The sequence below is a fragment of the Bos taurus genome, chromosome 18 (assembly GCF_002263795.3).
Source record: "Bos taurus isolate L1 Dominette 01449 registration number 42190680 breed Hereford chromosome 18, ARS-UCD2.0, whole genome shotgun sequence".
NCBI lineage: Eukaryota > Metazoa > Chordata > Mammalia > Artiodactyla > Bovidae > Bos > Bos taurus.
In genome coordinates, this window is record NC_037345.1 from 52303115 (window position 1) to 52324760 (window position 21646).

Consider the following 21646-nt stretch of genomic DNA (forward strand, 5'->3'; position numbering starts at 1 on the left):
TAATGAGCCCAAAATGAGATTCAGAAAACTGCTCCCTGTGTTCAACATGGATCTATAGATACTGTTTTTCAACTTCCAATCCATGCTTCCTTTTTAAAATTAAAAAAAAATAAATTTATGTGCTTATTTTTTGGCTGCACTAGGTCTTTGTTGCTGTGTGGGCTTTTCTCTAGTTGTGCTGAGGTGGGGCTACTCCCTAGTTGCGATGCCTGGGCTTCTTATTGCAGTGGCTTGTCGTGTTGCAGGGCTCGGGCTCTAGATCACAGGCTCAATAGTTGTGGCTCACAGGCCCACATGTGGGATTTCCCAGAGAAATAGAACCTGTGTCTCCTGCATTGGCAGGCAGATTCTTTACCACTGAGCTACCAAGGAAGCCCCATGCTTCCTTTTAATTAACATGTCTCTTCAGTGTTTAATGTAGTCCCTTTAATATCAAACTTCTTCAAATGTCAAATAAATAATACTAGACTAGATTATCACCCCCCCTCCACGTCAAGCTTTATATTCTCAAAGTTCCAGGAATTTCTATCATAAGACCCACCACCCTTTCTTATCGTTTGCATAGTGGTCATCTTGGTCACTAGGCTGTAATCCATGATGGCAGGGACAAGGTATTTATTTATGCTTAGTACAGTATTGGTGTATAGTACAGACTAATTACATATTTGGTAACTTATTTCAGTAAGTGAAACAGTATATCAATAGACTTAGTAATACATCAAAAAAATCCTGGTTCAAATTCTGATTTAAGTCCTCTCTGTTCACCTGAATCTCACAAGGCTTATCACATACTCATTAGAAAAAGTCCCTTAAGTATGGATACTGGCTTTTCTGGACTTCTATCCCTTCTTATTCTATACTTCATCTACTTGTCCCCAGCTCCTCACTGCTCAAAATTCCTTCCCAAACCTTTCAATTTGGGAATTCTTCTATAATAATGAAATCTTACATCTTCACCAAATATTCTCTCTGCATCCCTGTTTTTTTTTTTTTTTAAATAAGTATAGTAGTCTTTTTTTTGGCTGTGCTAGGTCTGCATTGCTGTGTGGGTTTTTCTCTGTAGTTGCAGCAAGTGGGGGCCACTCTAAAGCTGCAGTGTGTGGGCTTCTCATGGCAGTGGCTTCTCTTGTTGTGGAGCGTGGAATCTTGGACTCTAGGGCCATGGCATGGAATTCAGCAGTCATGGCATGTGGGCTCCACAGCACAGACTCAGTAGTTGTGGCACATAGGCTTGGTTGCTCTGTGGCACACGGGATCTTCCTGGATTAGGGATCAAACATGTCTCTTGCATTGGCAGGCGGATTCTTTACCACTGACCCATCAGGGATGCCCCATTCCTGAGTTAATAAAAACCTACACTTCCCTGCAAGGACTCCCTCCTCTGCAGACCTCACAGGCTCAGGGTGGTCATGCTCTCCCATCCAGGGGTCTCAGCATCAAAGCTGGAAAAGAGTGTGTATCCTCCCAGAAACCCTGAAACTCATGCCATTTACCTCACTTCTTGGAGCCTTGTTCTACCAATAACTTGACCACCACCTCCCTTCCATTCCACTGAAGATTTATATTAATAACACCTAGGATTTATCCTCTAATTCAACAAGTTGTATTGTCTTGTCTTGGATGGTCTATAGCATCCATTTGTAGAGTTTTCTGGTAATAATAGAAAAATAACTGACTCTAATGAAGCACTTACTGTGCGGTGTCAGGTAATGTGTTAGCCTATTGCATAAATTTGTTCTTGTTGTTCAGTCGCTGTGTCCAGCTCTTTTTTGACCCCATGGACTGTAGCCCACCATGGGATTTCCCAGGCAAGAATACTGGAGGGGGGTGCCATTTCTTCCTCCAGGTGACCTTCCTGTGGGATTGAATCCCTGTGATCTTCCTCCAGGGAGTGAACCTGTGTCTCCTGCACTGGCAGGCGGATTCTTTACCACTTTAGCCACCAGAGAAGCCCACTGCATAAATTACTGTTCATTGATTTCTTACAAGGTCCCTGAGAAAATACTATTAGCAGCACCATTTTTCAGATGAAAAGCCAGAAGGTTAGAGAAAGTAACACATATGCCTAACTGGGATGCAACTTCAAGTTTCCCTAACATCATAGACTATGTTCTCAGTCATCAATTCATACAGCCAGCCTGACTTATAGCCCCTCACTCTTAGCGTGAGACCCTAGATCTTGAAACCACCATAAAGTACTCCACCTCCCAAGTCACACACAGAGAACTGCTCACTCTTTCATTACAACATCAGATTTCTCCACTTTACTTGCTCAGTTGTCCCCTTTACTCTTCTCATTCTTTGATGGTTTGGGGTCTTTATTCTATTGAAAATGAAGTCGCTCAGTCATGTCTGACTCTTTGCAACCCCATGGACTGTAGCCTACCGGGCTCCTCCGTCCATGGGATTTTCTGGGCAAAGGTACTGGAGTGGGGTGCCATTTCCTCCTCCAGAGGGTCTTCCCAACCCAGGGATCGAACCCAGGTCTACCTGCACTGCAGGCAGACGCTTTACCCTCTGAGCCACTAGAGAAGCTCTTTATTTTATTCTATTGAAACACCTACTATGACTATTCTCTAGTCTATAGTCTTTTCCTTTCTGTTTAGTATCCTTTTTATCTTTTCTATCTTAATTATTCAGTTGAGAGTCTATGGATCATTCATCTTAATCTTTCTATTTGATATAGTCAAAAATTCCCTTTTAAATATTGCCTTAAACCTGTGGGCTGTGGGGCTTCCATTGAATGTAACTAAATACATCTAAATATCAACCTGCTCTCCATTATTATTAATGGCTACTATCTCAGAATGCCATCTGATGTGAAGAGCCAACTCATTGGAAAAGACCCTGATGCTTGGAGAGATTGAGGGCAGGAGGACAAGTGAGTCAAAGAGGATGAGATGGCTGGACAGCATCACTGACTCAACAGGAGATACTGAAGGACAGGTAAGCCTGGCATGTCCATAGAGTTGCAGAGTTGGACACGACTTAGCGACCAAACAACAATCTCAGAATGAATTTTTGGGACTGACCAGAAACCTCACTGTACCTCCTGGAGCAGCCTGTCTCCCCTAATCCAAGTTACTACTTTAAGCCTTCTCCACTCTTCATCCAACATCTCTCCATTCTGATTACCACCCTCATGCTCAACAGAACATCTGATGGTTCACAGAGAAAAATGTAAGCCTTCCAATAATTCCCTCAACCTCACTTTTCTTATATGAGCCCTTCTTCCTCTAACAGAGCCAATGCATTCACATATGTTCTGAATTAATTCCCCTGACACTAATCAAGGACTGTTTTTTTAATGGCTATTTTTAATTTTTATACAATTTTGAAAGGTTACTTTCCCTTTACAGTTATTACAAAATATTGGCTGTATTGCCCATGTTGTATAATCTACCCTCAGGCCTGTCTTATACTCCATACTTTATACCTCCCAATTCTTCCCCTCAGCTTCCGCCACCTCCAGCACTAGTAACCACTTGTTCTTTGTATCTGTGAGTTCTGCTTTATAGTTGTAGCTTCTCTCTCTCCTGACCCTGAATTTTTTTTCACTTACTCTGTCCTGCAACCATTTAAACCAAGCCAAATTCTTTCAAACCTTTAGAGGGAAGAAAATGACAATACTCACTCTCAAGTTTCCATGCAGTTATCACTCTCCTTGCATTATAACCAACTTTGTGTAAAAAGTATCCATTCATCTCAATTTCCTCATTTTCTAATCATTTTCTAATCAGTTCACTTCAATGTGGCTTCTGCTGCCTGTCAGCCATGCACATTTCTCAATCGAAAGACACAAAGGCCCTGTCCAACTCACCTGGGATGGGACGGCCAGTGACCGGGCATCTTCTCCCTCAACCTTGATGATAATCTCCTGAGGAAGCAGAGAGTCCTGAGAAGGCAGAGCAGATGAGAAAAAGGAGAATAATCAGGGCTCAAAATGCCCACTGTGAGTTGGCTAGGACCCAGTAGACCACCTGTTTTAACACATCCCACCAACAAAACTTCTGCTCCTTCCCACCGGTAAGCACAGGTAGGCCACGTGGGGAGAGACATGGGATACCCAGAGGAGCACTGAGGCACAAGACATGGCCTGCTATCTCTGTGCATCTTTCAGACCAGCCCAGTTAGCAGCTGAATGGAGTTGAGTGACCCCAGACACCATATAGAAGGAAAGAACTGTCCAGCTGGGCCCTGCCTGAATTCCTGGAACACAGAATTGTAAGCAAATAGGATGGAATACAGCATGACTGAAGAATGATAAAGGAAAAGAACACCAAATTAACTTCATAAAATGTTTGGCAAAAAATACCACCGATAAGAATCTATGCTGTTACGATTTCTTCCAAATCAGGAAGAAAAAGGTAGAGACGTCCCTGGTGGTCCAGTGGTTAAGACTCTAAGCTCCCAATGCAGGGGGCCCAGGTTCAATCCCTAATCAGGGAACTAGATTCCACATGCTACAACTAAGATCCAACACAGCCAAATAAATACATATTTTTTAAAAAAGAAAGAAAAAGGTAGCTTCAACCGAAAAATGGACAAAGGAAAATGCACAGGAAACCCAACTATGAAGAAATAAAACGGCCAGTGAATACACAAAAAGATGCTCATCTCTTTCAATCAGATAAAATCACATCTCTATTTCTATAACTATCTCTGCCCATTAGAGACCATAAATTCACACTGATATTTCCAATTTAACAACACATTTTATTCTGGCCTCCCTGCTTTCTATATTTTTACCCTCCTTACCTGGATCCCATTATTCTATTTATATTTACTTCTTTGCTCAAACCCCTGTATGTAACCAATATCCCAACCACATGGACTATTTCTTGGGCCTGTTGCTGATGACCTCTGCCCTGGTGGCCCACGATTTAAGAGATTCATATTCATATACTCTTAGTGGAGTTTTAAGTTGATACAACCTTCCTGGATTGGCGATATATTTTTTTAAATAACATTTTACTTGGAAATAGTTAAATACTCACAAGAAGTTACAAAAATAAAACAGACTTCCTGTGTCTGCTTCACCCAGTTTCCCCCAATGATAGTATCGTATACAACCACAGAACACTGTCAAAACCATGAAACTGATATTAGATCCACATTTTTAACTCGGGTACACACTTTATCCCGATCTTATCAGTTTTTATATATACTCTTTGCCTTTATGTTTGTTTTTTAATGGTAATGTTTAAAAATATGTAATAGCCAATAAGTCTACTTGAAAGCATTTCCTTAGGAAATAACAGAAAATACACTTAGGGAATCTCCTGGCAGTCTAGTGGTTAGGACTTAGGACTTTCACTACCGTGGCCTGAGTTCAGTCCCTGGTCAGGAAACGAAGATCCTGCAAACTGTGCAGCACAGTCCCGCCCTCCCCTCTAGCCCCAGAAAACAAGAAACCTCATTAAAAAGTTACATTAACATAGCAAAAATGGGAGGAGGGATTAAGTGTCCATTAGTAAGTGCCTATTTAAATAAATTATGCTTCATCCAGGTAACTGACTACTCTTCAGCAGCCAAGAGAAGAAAAGATAGATTTGCATGGATTGAGGCATACAAATGACAGAAAGATGTCTGTAACATATTGTTGAGTAAAAAAAAAATTAAGAACAGCATATGGACTATGAATAAATTTTTATAGAATATAAATAAGCACAGAAAAGTCTGGAAAGACAGTCTCAAAAGCATTAAAAGCAGTTGTATTTTGGAAACGCAGAATTGAGGGACAAGTTCACAGTCTGTGTTTCAACACTGTATCCATTTTTAAACGACATTTGTTTTCCTATATTCAATATAGAAAAAAAAAAAAAACAGCAAAAAATGTTTCCTCTTGAATAATCACTTTGAAACAAGGCAATTCCTTTGTGGCTTCCTGAAGTTTTTACTACCGAGTATAATGACTCAATCCGTCAACTGACAGTCCCTTCAAGAATAGGCGTATCTCTTTTTATTGTGCTTTACAGATACTGCCTTTTACAAACTGAAGTCTGTGGCAACATCACATCAAGCGAAGCTACTGGTTCCATGTTGCCAACAGCATCTGCCCACTTCCTGTCTGTATGTCACATGTCATTAATTCTCAAAACATTTAAAACTTTTTAAGTATTACTGTATTTGTCATGGTGATCTGTGATCAGTGATCTCTGATGTTACTATTGTGATTGTTTGGGGCTTCCCAGGTGGCTTAGCTGTAAAATATCCTCTTATAATGCAGGAGACTTCGGTTCAACCCCTGGGTCCAGAAGATCCCCTAGAGAATGAAAGGGCAACCCACTCCAGTATTCCTGCCTGGGAAATCCCACGGACAGAGAAGCCTGGTAGGCTACAGTCCATGGGGTTGCAAAGAGTCAGACAGGACTCAGCCACTAAACAACAACAAAATTGTGATTGTTCTGGGATGTCAAGAATCGTGCCCACATATAAGAGGGCAAATTTAACCCATAAATGTTGTGTAGATTCTAACTGCTCTACTGACTAGCCCTTCCTCTGTCTCTCTCCCTCTCCTCAGGATTCCTAATTCTCTGAAACACAACAATATTTAATTAGGCCAATCAATAGCCCTTCAGGGGCCTCTAAGTGTTCAGGTGAAAGGGACAAATTTCATGTCTCTCAATTTAAAAGCTAGAAAGGATTAAGTTTAACATGGAAGGCATGTGAAAGCTGAGACAGGCCGAAAGCGAGACCTCTAGCACCAAACAGCCAAGTTCTGAATACAGAGGAAAAGGTCTTGAAGGAAATGAAAAGCACTACTCCAGTGAGCACACGGATGACACAAGAAAGCAAAACAGCTTTATTTCTGATATGGAGAAAGTGAGTATTCTGGAGAGAAGATCAAACCAGCCACAACATTCCCTTCAGCCAAAACCTCATCCACAGTAACATGCTATCCCTTAAATTCTGTGAAGGCTGAGAGAGGTGAGGACGCTGCAGAAGAAAAGTTTGAAGCTACCAGAGATTGGTTCATAAGGTTTAAGGAAAGAAGCTGTTTCCTGTGACATAAAAGTGCAAAGACAAACAGCAAGTGCTGATGAAGAAGCCGCAGCAAGTTATGCAGAAGATCTAGCTAAGTAGTTACTGAAGGTGGCTATACTCAACAACAGATTTTTCATGTAGACAAAACAGCCTTATACTGGAATAAGATACCATCTAGGACTTTCCTAGCTAGAGAGGAGAATCGATGTTTGGCTTCAAAGTTTCAGAGGACAGGCTGACTCTCTTGTTAGGGACCAATGCAGCTGGTGACTAATTTCATGCCAGCGCTCATTTACCACTCCGAAAATCCTAGGGCCCTTAAAAATTATGTTAAATCACTCTGCCTGTGCTCTATAAATTGAAAAACAAAGTCTGGATGATGGCATATCTCTTTACAACATGGTTTACCAAACATGTTAAGCCTGCTGTTGAGACCTATTGCTCAGAAGGAAAGATTCTTTTCAAAATATTACTGCTCACCTGAGAGCTCTGACGGAGATGTACAATGAGGTTAATGTTGTTTTGATGCCAGCTAACACAACTTCCATTCTGCAGCCCATGAAGAGGGATCACTTCAACTCTCAAGTCTTATTTGAGAAATGCATTTCATAAGGTCATAGCTGCCAAAGACAGTGATTCTGCTGGTGGATCTGGGCAAAGAAAATTGAAAATCTTCTGGAAAGGATTCATCAGTCTAGATGCCATTAAGGAGATTCATGTGTGTATGTGGTGTGTGTGTGTGTGTGTGTGTGTGTGTATGTGTGTGTGTGTGTGGAAAATCTTCTGGAAAGGATTCATCAGTCTAGATGCTATTAAGGAGATTTATTTGTGTGTGCGTGTGCATGCGCATGCACACATGCTCAGTCATGTCTGAGTCTTTGTGACCCCATGGACTGTGGCCTGTCAAGCTCCTCTGTCCATGGGATTTTTCAGGCAAGAATACTGGAGTGGGTTGCCATATCCTCCTCCAGGAGACCTATGGGACGAGGAATTTGGATGAAGCTGATGCTAACCCTCATGGATGACTTTGAGGAGTTCAAGACTTCAGTGGAGGAAGTCACTGTAGATGAAGTGAAAATATCAAGAGAACTAGAATTAGAAGTGGAGCCTGAAGATGGGACTGAATTGCTGCAATCTCATGGAAAAAAACTTTAATGAATGAGGAATGGTTTCTTAAGGATGGGTAAAGAAAAGTGGTTTCTTGAGTTGGAATCAATTCCTGGTGAACACGCTGGTGAAATGACAACAAAGTATTGGACTTCCTTGATGGTCCAGAGATTAAGAATCTGCCTGCCAAAGCAGTGGACACGGGTTCAATTCCTAGTCCGGGAAGATCCTACAAGTCGTGGGGCAACTAAGCCCAAGGGCCCTAGAGCCTGTGCTCCGCAACAGAAGCTACCACGGTGAGAAGCCTACGGACCCCAACTAGAGAGTAGCTTCACTCTCCACAACTAGAGAAAGCCCGTGCACAGCAACGAAGACCCTAGTGCAGCCAAAAGAAAGAAAGAAAGAAAGAAAACCTAAAAAAAAAAAAAAGGAATTAGAATATGACCTGAAGTTAGTTGATAACTCAGCAGGAGGATGAGAGGATTGACTCCTATTCCGAAAGAAGTTATATTTTCAGTTATGTGGGTTAATGCTACCAGACGGCACTGCAGGCTACAGAGATACTGTTCATAAATGAACAAGTCAATTGATAAGGCAAATTTCACTGTTACCTTCTTTTAAAAAATTGCTACAGCCACCCTAACCTTCAGCAACCACCACCCCAATCAGTCAGCAGCCACCAATGAGGCAAGGCCCTCCACCAGCAAAAAGATTATGACTTGCTGAAGGCTCAGATGTTGATTAGCAATTTTTAAGCAGTAAGATATTTTAAAATTAAGGTGTGTACCTTGTTATGGAGCTTCCCTGGTGGCTCAGAGGTAAAGAATCTGCCTACTAATGCAGGAGACTGGGGTTTGATCCCTGGGTCAGAAAGATCCCCTGGAGAAGGAAATGGTAACCCAATCCAGTATTCTTGCCTGGGAAATCCCATGGACAGAGGAGCCTGCAGGTTTACAGTCCATGGGGTTGCAAAAGAGTTAGATGCAACTTAGCAACTAAACAACAAAAACACTGCTTATTTAGACACAGTGCTACTGCACACTTAACAGACTCCAGTATAGTGTACACGTAACTCTGATATGCACTGGGAAATCAAAACATTCATGTGCCTCCCACTGATAGGGAACAGAGTAAAGGGACAAAGTAGGTAATTAAACAGTTAATCCCACTAGGGGATTTAAGTAAAGAAAAATGTATAGGAGACCCCTGTAAGTTAATGATCACTCAAGAAAGCACGCTTGCCTAGCAACAAAACCAGGCAGCAGGAGCATATGAGACACGCCCCCAAAAGAATAAAAGAATGGTGGTGTGAGACCCGCATCCTGATAGGCGAGCTCAGTGAGTTAATGATTCCTATGACACGCTCCTCTGTGTACACAAAAACAAAAATATAAGTAAATGGTGACATTCTGTTTACTAAAACCTGAGACAATGTACCATTTTTAGCATGAGCATATGTTATTTCAGTTCAGTTCAGTTGCTCAGTCGTGTCCGACTCTTTGCAACCCCATGAATTGCAGTACACCAGGCCTCCTTCTCCATCACCAACTCCCAGAGTTCACTCAAACGTCCATCGAGTTGGTGAGGCCATCCAGCCATCTCATCCTCTGTCGTCCCCTTCTCCTCCTCTCCAATCTCCCCTTCTCCAATCCCTCCCAGCATCAGTCTTTTCCAATGAGTCAACTCTCTGCATGAGGTGGCCAAAGTACTAGAGTTTAACCTTTAGCATCATTCCTTCCAAAGAACACCCAGGACTGATCTCCTTTAGAATGGACTGGCTGGATCTCCTTGCAGTCCAAGGGACTCTCAAGAGTCTTCTCCAACACCACAGTTCAAAAGCATCAATTCATATGTTACTTACCCTTATGCAAAAGAGCATAATCTCTTTTGTTCATTTCCACTGCGCCATGATAGTCCCATGACCATGTAGGGACAAGAAAACTTCCCTGCCCAATGTGGAGGAGGAGTTAATGATAGAAGCATGACATCTACTCAAGAAGGAGGAAGGTGGTCCTCTCCCCCTCCTCACTTTTCCCTTGATTATAAAACTGTAGCCCACTAAGTTTCAGGGGCATGGCCCCCTCTCGCCCGCCTGCTTGTAAGCCTCACAAGTGTCCTATCCTAATAAGTCACTTTTTTAGCTATCACTTTGCCTCACTGTGCTGAGATAGAAAGAACTGGAGCTCCTTGGAGCCCCAGAAATGCCACCCAGCGGTTTCTGTTGTTGTTGTTAAGTTCTTAAGTCATGTCTGACTCTTTGTGACCCCCTGGACTACAGCACACCAGGCTTCTCTGTCCTCTACTGACTCCTGGAGTTTGCTCAAATTCACGTCCATTGAATTGGTGATGCTGTCTAACCATCTCATCCTCTGCCACCCCCTTTTCCTCCTGCCCTCAATCTTTCCCAGCATCAGGGTCTTTTCCAGTGAGACAGCTCTTCACATCAGCTGGCCAACATACTGGAGCTTCAGCTTCAGCATCAATGCTTCCAATGAATGTTCAGGGTTGATTTCCCTTAGGATTGGCCTAAAGTGGTTTCACCATGACCCTTTTTAGATTTACTTATCTGATCAACTCCTCTGTAAGTAACTGATCTCCCATTTCCACTGCCACGCTCTCTCCCACACAGGCACCCCTTGGCCCACCAGGACTCTGCTGCCCCACAGGAGGCCGGCCTCTGCCAAAAAGCCCTTGTCATGCTGCCTGGGCTCTGACTCTGCAGGCCTCTTCTCACGTGCCACTTGGCTGTGGCCTCTGTGTTGATGCCCTTATCATCCTGCCTGAGCTCTGATACTCCACGTTGGGGCACTCTCACATGTAGATACTCTCTGCCTGCTCAGGCTGTGACATGCCACACCAGGATGCACCTCCACCCCCAAACACGGGTGCCTGTCTCACCCTGCTGTGGCTCGGACACCCCAGGCCGGACCAGCCCTTGCGTGGACACCCCCACTGCACTTGGGCTACCCACACTGGTGCATCCACTCCCGGGAAGTCCTTCTCACCACTTCTGTTCCTGTCACCCCAAACGAGCATCTCCTCCTCTGTATGGGCACTTACCTCACCTGACCTGGGCTCGGACTCCTGATGCCACCATCCTCACCCTGCTTGGTCACTGACGTCCCCACACATGGACACCCTCATCACCCTGATCAGGCTGTGACGCCCCATGGTAGGTAGCCCTCCCTTAGCTGCAGACGCCTAACTGGCTCTGCTCCACCTAACAGCTTCAGGACTGAACTGTTCAGGAAGGGAAAGGTGAAATTCTAATTTAACTAATTTTTTTTTTAAGTTTGATTTTTTTTTTTGATGTGGGCCATTTTTAAAGTCTTTATTGAAGGTATTACAATATTGTTTCTGTTTTATGTTTTGGTTTTTTTGGCTGGGAGGCATGGGGGATCTTAGCTCTCCCAACCAGGGATTGAACCCACACCCCCTGCATTGGATGGAGAAGTCTTAATTACTGGACAACCAGGGAACTCCCCTAATTTAACATTTTAAAGAAATGAAATGTTCTCAAAGAAGATGTGCTGTAGGAAAATGCTTTAAACTGTTTATTTCCTAGACTTAAAATGCACTGCATAAAAGGACAAAAATAGAGCTAAATGAAAACAGAAAGTCATTCGGAATACAACTTACAGATAATCTTTGTTAACTGATAAATTTATAACATATTTTCCACGTACATACAAATTATACCCCTTTATAAAAAGCATTTTGAAATGCTATTTACTTAACCCAGATCATAAATATCTTTTCAGCCTATCAGTATCTACAGTGAATTCCATTCAAGGTTTTACTATAACTCATTTAACTCTCTTCTTACATTGAATATTCTTGAAATTTCTTTCCAACTGCTCATTCCCAAGCAAAGCTGTGAGTTGCTGGTCAAGAGGGAAACAGTAGCCTAAGGGCTTTACATTGTTGTCATTTAGTTGCTCAGCTGTGTCCAACTCTTTGCAACCCTATGGACTGTAGCCCGCCAGGCTCCTCTGTCCATGGAATGTCCTAGGCAAGAACACTGGAGTGGGTTGCCATTTCCTTCTCCAGGGCATCTTCCCACCCAGGGACTGAACTCACATGTCCTACACTGGCAGGCAGATTCTTTACCACTGACCACCAAGGAAGCCCAGGGCTTTTGATACGAGATGCCAAATTCCTTCCAGAAAGAGTTATTGGGTAAAAGGGTGAGGAAGAGTAGGGAGCTCCATAAAATGTAGAAAAAGTGTGAGAAGCTTGCTGACTGGGAGGGACCAGAAGCCCCAAAACATGACAAAGAGAGCCAGACATGCTCCCTCCTCCCATGCCCAGAGGATCAGACTGTGAGGCATAGGGGGAGCAAACTCTGGTCTCCCAGGAGAAGGGAAGCTCCACTCACCTGCACGCAGACCTTCAGGGACCCTTGGGGCTTCTCATCCTGCTCTTCCATACTCTCCTCCAGGCACAGGCAGGGACCTGAGATCCTGAGCTGCAAGAGGAGAAGCCCTGAGTATAGCATCCTCCTGTAGGTCCACTGTGGGCCACACCCCACCATCAGCCTCTGCTTCGGGGATGCAGTCTCCATGGCAACTGTGTTTCTAGAAGCTCCTGCCCAGATAGAGTCTTGCCTGAATAGCTATGCTTGTACCTAGAGTCGCTAGTCCCTCTCCCAGGCCAAGACTCTGCAGTTCCACTGGATGGTCCAGTGTTTGGGGCCTCTGGGCCACCTACCTGGAAGCCCACCATGTGCCCGAGCTCCACCTTACACCCATCACCAAAATCTGCAGCATGAATCAGTCTCTGTCCCACTGGATCCTGGGACACCCCCCACCCCCACAAACACCCAGCACACTGAGGATCCCCTAGTGTCCACCTGCCACCCTCAACCTGAATCTGCAGACCCAAATCAGCACTTCTTCCTAAGGCAAAGAGCAGGGCTCTGGCCTTGATGTTGTTGTTGTTTACTTGCTAAGTCATGTCCAACTCTTGCAACCCCATGGACTGTAAACCCACAGGCTCCTCTGTCCATGGGATTTCCTAGGGAAGAATACTCGAGTGGGTTGCCATTCACTTCTCCAGGGCATCTTCCCATCCCAGGGATCGAACCTTTGTCTCCTGCACTGCAGCCACTGAGCCACCATGTAGCCCCCTGGGCTTGATGATCCACAGTCAAATACCTGATTAACTGCGTGAAGTTCATTACTTAGCCGTGCCCCTCCCAGGATCCTATCCTTCCACTGACCCTCCAGCACCTGGCGATTGCCTCTCACTTCCTGTTCAAAAAGCCAAGCATACGCACAGAGCTCAGCTGCACCCACGACCTCCTCCCTCCTGGGATCGGTGGGCCCCTACCAGAAGAGTACCAGCCCAGACTCCCCACCACTCAAAATCCTCCTGGGCCCCCCATCAACCCGGTGTCCTCACCGCTGAATCCAAAACGTGGCCAGCATGGGGCTGGGGGGCGCCCTGACAAGCATAGTACCTGCTAGCCCCTCCTAGGCCCTTAATGTGGACCTGTTGTCTGCGTACCGGCTCGAAGTTTCTGGGTCTGAGACTCGAACAGTTCCTGGCAAATCCCCGCCTCCACAAGCCATCTCTGCCCCATTGCTCTCTCTTACCCATCCCTCAGCACCCCTGGATCCTCACTCAAACAGTACAGTGTGAGTTCATAATGCAGCTGTACCCTGAACCTGCACCCAAACCGCTTTCTCCACCAATCTCCCCAGGCCCCTACGTGCGTCGCACCTGGGACGCGCGCAGAGCACAGTACCGGGATCTGCAGTTGCCCCAGCATCACCACCAACTTCTGTAATCTGAGGCTGAAGCACCGCCCACGCAGGTCCCAGATCGCCCACCCACATACTCCGTCCCAGCCACCCGCCCAGACCCTGCGCATGCGCGCACCAGGCACCCGGCGTTGCCCCGCCCCCTCACCAACCTGAGAGTCCACCAGCTCGAGGTCCAGGCAGGGCCTGTCACAGCTTCAGTGCCCACCACCGCTCTGCGGCAAGACGAGCTCGGTTAGGCAATTCTCTACCACGACTCTGCACACGACAGACTAGGCTTAAGCTAGTTCTATCCCCTCCCTTAGTCGGCATCCACAAGGCCGCTCGGCTTAACCGCCAAAGGGCCGAGGTGCACGTAGATTGCAAGCGTCCGCGCACGGGACAATGGCTGCACTTCTGCCCGAACCCGGAAGTGCGTTTGGACTCTGCGAGCCGGAACTACAATTCCCAGAAGGCCTCGGCGGTGCGGGCGGTAATTGTGGGGTGTTTCCAGCTTCATACCCGGGGTGGACTCGGGAGGTGGCCACACAAGAACCAGGAGTGAAAACTGAATTAGCGGCTGAGGGGTGAGAGTGTGCGCGTCCGAGTTTTTGCGCGGCGTTGAGACTAGGAAATGGAGGCCAAAAGACCGATGCGTGGGAAGTGGCTGTCTTGGGAAAGGCCGGCCCTGGGCTCGGCTAGACGTTCAGGAGTGACAGTGAAAACGGGATGCGGTTGGAAACGTGTTTTCATACAGCTTTATTTTTAAGCTTTCTCTTTTAATACTATCAAGAAACTGTAGTTTTCCTCACGTAAATCTGACTTTAACAACAAAAAATTATTGCTGTTTGAAATGTAATCTCTACCCCCCAAAGTTTCTTATAGCTGGTTATTGTGGTTGATTTTTTTTTTTAAGTATTTATTTTGTATCTGGTTAACCTACTGAAATGTTCTGAATTCTCATAGTATTCCATTTTATTTTCCTGGCTTCTCTAGTGAGCCAGTCATCTACAGATAGTAATTTCATCTCTTCCTTACCGGTATTTTAAACCAGATACTCCCTTTTACAAAAAATGAAACTGAAGCCCAGTAATATTAAGTAACAGGTTGTATTGTAAGGGCAGAATTAGTATTTGAGTTCAAGAAGTCTGACTCTGCAAAGTACATTGGTAGAAACATGGGATGGGGACAGTTTCAGTTTAGGAAGGTGAAAAATTCGGGACATGGAAGACGCTGAGATTTTCACAATAATATCAATGCACTTAGTGCCACTGAACTGTATGGTTAAATATAGTTAAGCTAGTATGTTTTAAATTATGTGACTTTTACCACAATTAAAGAGAAAAGTCTGACTCTGGAATCCATGCTCTTAATTTCTACATTACACAATTTGCTCCTTGCCCACATACCAGCATCTTTCCTCTACAAAAGCAATATTTAGTTTACAAACAAGACAGAGAAAGGAGCTTCCCTGGTGGCTCAGCAATAAAGAATCCGCCTACCGATGCAGAAGACATGGGTTCAATCCCTGTTCCAGGAAGATCCCACTTACCATGGAGTGTATCTATGGAGTGTATCTATCGAGCCTGTGCTAGAGCCCAGGAACTGCAACTATGGAAGCCTGTGGGCCCTAGAACCCATGCTCAGCAAGAGAAGCTCACGTACCAAAGCTAGTGGGTAGCTCCTGCTCACCACAACTAGAGAAAAGCCCAAGGAGTAACGAAGACCCAGCACAGCCAGTAAATAAAATAAATTTTTTAAAAAAGACAGAGAAAGGTTCACATTTATTTATAAGAGAAGCAAAAAAGAAGCCCTACAAATAAATTTAGTAAAATATATAGAGACATTAGTAGAAGCCTTCAAAACTACTGAGATCAAAGACATACAAACGCCACATTACAATGGTTGTGTTGTAAAGAGGTAAAACCTTGTAGATTGATCTACAGATTTAGTATAATAAGACAAAATCACAATGGGGTCTTTGGAGCGTTATCTCCTCTTTTTTCTGTTCACTTTTTTGTTTTCATTGTTTTTTTCACTTCAAGATATTCAGACATTAAATCTGAATATTTAGACACTACTACTATATAGCTTAAAACTGACTTTGTCTTCTGTTTTGCCATTTTTTTTTTCTTTAAAAACAAATAAGATGGTAATATCTACTTGCAAGAGCACCTGAATCCCTGACCTAACCTGAATATTACAGACTTTGGAATAGCTACTCCTGAGGAACAGAAACTCACTCTACACAGATGACCTTGTAACCCAGAGATTTCTCTCTCAGTTGCTTGAGAATTGGCTGAGACCCAAGTTTCATACTGAGGTTCTATTGGCCAGGAGTTGGGTGAGGGCTCAACATCTATGGAAGAACAAGGAAGTTATGAATTCATCTGCTTCAAAGACAAAGATAAGGGAGAGGGAGAGTGTAATCTGTCTCTCTGATATTCGGGGGAAGCAAGGAGGAAGTTCTCAGCAGGATAAAAAGGACAGTCCTTTTCCTTTGCTGAATCCTCTACCTCAAACTATAAATGTTGAAGGGACCCATGCTTAGTTTATCAGCCCCTACTCTTCTCTGTCGTCATCTACTGTCTTTGGGATCTGTAGGGGAAGAGGTTAACTCAGCAGGTCTGAGTTACTCAAACCCTACCTATTCCCCCCAAAAAGCCTATTTCCAAGGACTATTTCTTGGTCAACTTCCTGGAAACTGAGGAACATGGTTTCTTCCAGACTTCATCTGTACCTTTTCCTCTTGCTGATTTTACTCTCTGTCCTTTTGCTGTCATGAGCCATAACAATGGTCATAACAACTTGGAGGTCCTGTGAATCCTTTTAGCAAATCATTGAGCCTGAGGGTGGTCCTGGGGACCCTTGACACAAGATCTCATCTAACCCCATAACTTCAAATCCCACTGACAACTCCTAATGTATATTTCCAGCCCTGCTCTATGTAGACTTTTTAAAAATTTTTTCTGTTTACAGGTTTATTCAACACAAAGCAATCTCTTTCAGCTTTACTGAGGTGGCTGACCACGTCCGTGACCAAATTCACCTCTAAACGAATTCAGTTGCTGACCCAGCCCCAGCCTCAGCTTTCCTGTGGGCACCAGGGGGCACGGCATTTTGTCTGTAGGTGTTTCTTTTGTCTGTAGCTTCCCCTTGCGTGAGCCTTGCAGGTCGCTCTCCCTGCAGACCTTGGGCCGTGGCTGGCCAGTCTCAGGATGTCTGTGATGCTGGGTGGCAGGCACAATTTCAGGGGGCAGGTTGGAAGATGCCCTTGTTGGTGAGGTACCAACAAAGTGAGTAGAAGTGTCTCCAGGCAAACTGTTCCTTCACATAGCCTCGTGATTTGAGAGACTGCATGGCTTTTAAGACGTGCAGATTGGGCACATTCTTATCTGCCAGCTCTGGGTGATATGGCATGTGGACATCCTTCTTGGCCACCATCATCCCCTCCTTAAAAAGAGTTCATAAACGGCAATCCAGTTCTTCTTGGGCATCAACATCATGACCGCTGCTGCATTTGGGGCTGGAGCTGGAAAGGGAGCTTCCTAGACTGTTATGAACATTTGCCTGCTTGATTCTCTGCTTGATCCTTGACGTGCAAGCCAAATTCTTGATTTCTCTCTCTGTCCCAGATTTACTCCTTCCCCACTGTTGCTTCAGAAAGTGGCCTGAAGAAACTGTCATCCAGTTGCTCTGGCCAGAAACCTGGGAGTCATCCTGGACTCCTTGTTCCCTTTAGCAAATCTCATCCTCACTTCTCCATCCCTGAGTCTCTTGGGATTCAAAGCATCTCGTGCCTGCACCTCCCTAGGTGCCTCATTCCCATGCTTCATTCTGTGTTTTCTCTTGTCATCTCTTAACAGCTCCTTGTTCCTTATCCTCTACCATGATGTGAAAAGACACTGCTTGTCTGACCCATGGATACATCCCATGCTCCACTCGGGCTGACTCAAGCTCACACTTCTCCCCGCCTGCTTTGTCCACCAATGATGTATGTAGTAAACACTATGAGATCCCCAGCTTCTGGGTATCAGACCTTGGTCCTTTAATTCTAGGTGGCTTTTGACTTGTTTCTATTGCTTTTAAAGAAACATGAGCCCAAAGCGTAAGATTTGGTGAGAGCTAGGGTCTAGAGACTGAAAAAACATCGAAACAGAATGTCACAAGGTTTGCAAAGAGAATGGCTGGAACATAATGTGTATTAATAAACATCATTGAATATATGATTGAACGTGACTTCTTTAGGATTTCTGGAGGAAGGATCTCTGCTTCCATTAGGTGGAACGGTTGATTTGGCAGTAGATGCTGTGTTCTGGATTCACAAGCGCCTATTACACAAAGAGAAGAGGTAAGTTCCAGTTCTGGTGGGCTTTCCTGGGCTACCTACTGTAGGGGCTCAAACTCTCTGGCATTCTCCTTTCTCAACCTTGAAAATTCCAAAGGGCTTCCTTTCTCATTGTACTTCAGTCATGCTGACACCTTTCCATACCTGGAATGGCCTTTGCTTCCCCATTGTGGAGGACAGAGTCTAAGGTGACCCCCATAATCCTCACCTGTGGGTATTCATGCATGCGTCTGTGCTTAGTCCCTCAGTCATGACAGATTCTTTGCCAGCCTATGGATTGTAGCATACCAGGCTCCTCTGTCCATGGGATTTCCCGGGCAAGAAGACTGGAGTGGATGGCCATTTCCTTCTCCAGGGGATCTTCCCAACCCAGGGCTCAAAGCCGGGTCTCCTGCATTGCAGGAGGATTCTTCATCATCTGAGTCATCAGGGAAGTCCCTTGATTTTCATGCCCTGATGCAGACCTCCCCTTGAGGGCAAGACCTGTGACTTACATCTAACCATTTGAATATGGCAAAGGTGACAGGTGGTATCTGCTTACATTAAGTGATTCTGTTATATAACAGTGTGACATCTGTCTTGGCTTTGAGGAAGCGAGATACAATGTTCTGAGCTGCCTATGGAAAGCACTGAAAAGACTGAATGCAGCCTCCAGCTGACAGCCAGTAAGACACTGAGGCCCTCATTATGACAGCCTGCAAGGGACTGAATGCTTCCAACAACCGTAAGAGCTCAGACGTGGATCCCTTCCCAGTAGAGCCTCAGATGAGACCTGAGACTTGGCCAATGCCTTTCTTGCAGCCTTGCAGAAGACCCATCTGAGAATTGCCCGAACTCCTGATCCAGGAAACTGTGAGATAATAAGTGGGTGTTGTTTTAAGCTGCTAAGTTTGTGGTAATTCTTTATGCAACAATAGAAAAAAATACATTCACTTCAGGACCTTTTCACCTGATGCTCCTCAACTCAGAACACTCTACTCCAAACCCTCTGCATTGTTTGCTCCTTCTCATCCCTTCAGAAGGTAGCAGACACTGAGGAGGCTGACTTGACACTCCTGTATCTTCCCTCTTGCCTGCTTCTATTGGAGAGACTGGGAAGGATAACAGGTAATTTTCTCAGCCTTCCTTGCAACAAGTGCCACACGACAGCATCCCAACCCAAGCAGACATAAGAGGAAGTTTAGTGGGTGAGATTTCCACGAAGAGCTTTTGCTCCACTGATAAAAAGGAACAAATGAGACTCCTTTCCCCTAGAGCCTGATGAAGAGAGGGACCTAAGAGGCTGTGTCTGTTCACAGCTAATTAGAGAGCTGACAAATGTCAGCACAATCCATACAATGGCCTGAACAACTGTGCTTCTCCTCTGAAGAATCTGAACCTAGAAACCCTTAGATAGTAGTAGAGGGTGTTGTCATATATAATTTGAAGTTATAGAGGAGCAGTGACCAGGAAGTTTGTATAGGAATTCAATCTGAACCAAGGAGAATGGAACAAATTCATTGATCAGCAAAAATGAGCAACCACCCTTATTAAAATGTACAAGGCACAAATAAATACTTTTCCTTATTTAAAAAAAAAAAAATAAGCAGCCATAAGAGAGAAAAACTTCCTGATTCTAATCCCCACAAGGCCCACAAGTAATTTCTGACATTGGTTACCTGAGATTCCTCAGTGTTTTCTCAATTAATCCCCGCTTTAATTAATCTGAACTACTGTCACGGGGTTTGTTTTTCTTATTAAAAATCCTGAAGATATTTAAACATTCACATCTTTTGAGAATGCTTCATATGACAGGTAATGGAGCAGAATGGAATGTGGTACAACAGGGTGGGATGGATTAAAGAAGAATGAACAGGAAACAGAAGAGTGGTGGTGGGGTGGATTGGGAGTTGGAGATTAGCAGATGCAAACTATTACGTGTGTGTGTGTGTGTACATATATATACAAATATATATGTATAACTGAGTCACTTTTCTGTACACAAGAAGATAACACCACATTATCTCAGTGAAGTAAATCAAGTAGACGTCAATAAAATAATTTTTTGAAAGTAGAAATAGAATGGAAGACAATGCAATGAAAGGGAACAGAAAATAATGAAACAGAACTGAATGGCAGGGGAAGGGATGAGGAAGAGGAAATGAAAGAAAGAAGGGAATGAAAAGAAATAGAATGAGAAGAAATGGAAGGTGGTGGAATGAAATGAAAGCTGACCAAATGGAAATGAACGTCAATAGGACACTGACTAGAAAGGAGTGGACGAGTAGGAGACAGAACGAAAGGAGTGGATTAAACATGTGGGTGGAAAGGACAGGAGTGATAAGGAACAGGAAGGAGAAGAATGGAAATGAAATAAGAGAATAATGAAAGTGAAATAATAAGAGTAATAAATGAAAGTTATGGTATGGACATGGCAAAGTGATAACCAGGATTAAAATAGACATAAATGGAGTGTGGAAGAAATGAACAGGTGGGATTACAAAGGAAAAATAAAAAGGAATAAAAGGTAACAGGGAGAAGTGGGAAAGAATGGAAAGGAATGAAAGAAGAAAGAAAAAACTTGACACAATGGATGAAGTAGAATGGAATGGGATGGAATGCATAGGAATGCACCGAGTGGTGGGAAGCGATGACAAGGGATGGAATGGGAAGTAAGAAGAGGAACAGAAGAAATGGAAAGGAAATAAAAGGAATTTTATGGAAAGAAATGGAGTGAGAGGGAGTGGAATGGAATGAAAAAAAAATGGACTGGAGAGGAAACAGTTGGAATAAAATGAGAATAAATGAAATTAAATGGATAGAAAGTTAAAGGGGTAGAGTGAAAATAAGTGTGATGGGAACATGGGATGGAGTGAAATGGATGGACAGGAAGGGAATGAATGAAATGAACCAGAAAGTGAGAGGATGGAAGTGGGTGCAAAGGGATTGAAAAGATTTTTGAAAGGAAATCTCGTGATAGGTTATCCTACAGACTCTTTAGCAAGGAGGAAAAGGGAGATTGGTGGCAGCTGTCCATCTGTCCAAAGACTCTGTGTGGCATAAAAATACCTCATAGTTTGACTCTGCATTTTCTTTTTGTGGAGTTGGGACCAAGGGATTGGAGGATGGCTTCCTGGGGCCATGAGAGTACCGGCTGTGGCTGGTGGGAGGTGATAACTGCTGCAAGTGAACAGAGAGATCAGTTAGGGCCCACAAGCAGTTTGTCTTAAAACCACAGCGTCTGGAAAGTGCCAACGTGCACTCTTCAGAGATCCAAAGACAAAGAGATTCCCAACCAGGGTCTCTCAAGGGATCAGAAGCAGAAGTAGGTCTAGGACCAGGACTCTTCCTTTTCACCTGGCTACGTCTGCAACTTCTACTCCGAAACTTCCTTTGCATCCCGTCACATGTTAGGCCGGTATTAGCTTATTTGCAACCCCACTGCAAGCACTGGAAGCGGAAGCAGCACAGGGCAGGAGCT

At 44.3% G+C, this 21646-nt stretch overlaps 2 protein-coding genes and 2 pseudogenes across 12 annotated transcripts in view; all 4 read right to left on the bottom strand.

Annotated features, from left to right (window-relative positions):
- LOC112442328 (large ribosomal subunit protein uL30-like) overlaps positions 1-3898 on the bottom strand; it is a 24954-nt pseudogene extending 21056 nt beyond the window's left edge.
- ZNF180 (zinc finger protein 180) overlaps positions 1-21320 on the bottom strand; it is a 26675-nt gene extending 5355 nt beyond the window's left edge. The window contains 4 exon segments of one of the 5 annotated variants that reach the window (NM_001075644.2): positions 3821-3895; positions 12473-12547; positions 14045-14074; positions 21235-21320. In NM_001075644.2, coding sequence (NP_001069112.2) covers positions 3821-3895; positions 12473-12523 — 126 coding nt within the window. In that variant the 5' untranslated portion in view covers positions 12524-12547; positions 14045-14074; positions 21235-21320. 5 annotated transcript variants of the gene reach the window in all.
- On the bottom strand, positions 14929-17923 carry LOC132342863 (small ribosomal subunit protein eS10-like; annotated as a pseudogene). The gene has a single exon (XR_009491434.1). The product of XR_009491434.1 is annotated as a small ribosomal subunit protein eS10-like (transcript).
- CEACAM20 (CEA cell adhesion molecule 20) overlaps positions 18022-21646 on the bottom strand; it is a 71884-nt gene continuing 68259 nt past the window's right edge. For 3 of the 6 annotated variants that reach the window (XM_024979148.2, XM_024979149.2, XM_024979146.2), the window contains 2 exons: positions 21235-21345; positions 18022-18169 (listed from right to left, as the gene is read on the bottom strand). In XM_024979148.2, the coding sequence (XP_024834916.1) occupies positions 18116-18169; positions 21235-21345 (165 nt within the window). In that variant the 3' untranslated portion in view covers positions 18022-18115. Of the gene's footprint in view, positions 18170-21234; positions 21346-21646 lie in introns of those variants that run through there. The other 3 variants (XM_024979147.2, XR_001494190.3, XR_001494189.3) reach the window with 3 other exon arrangements.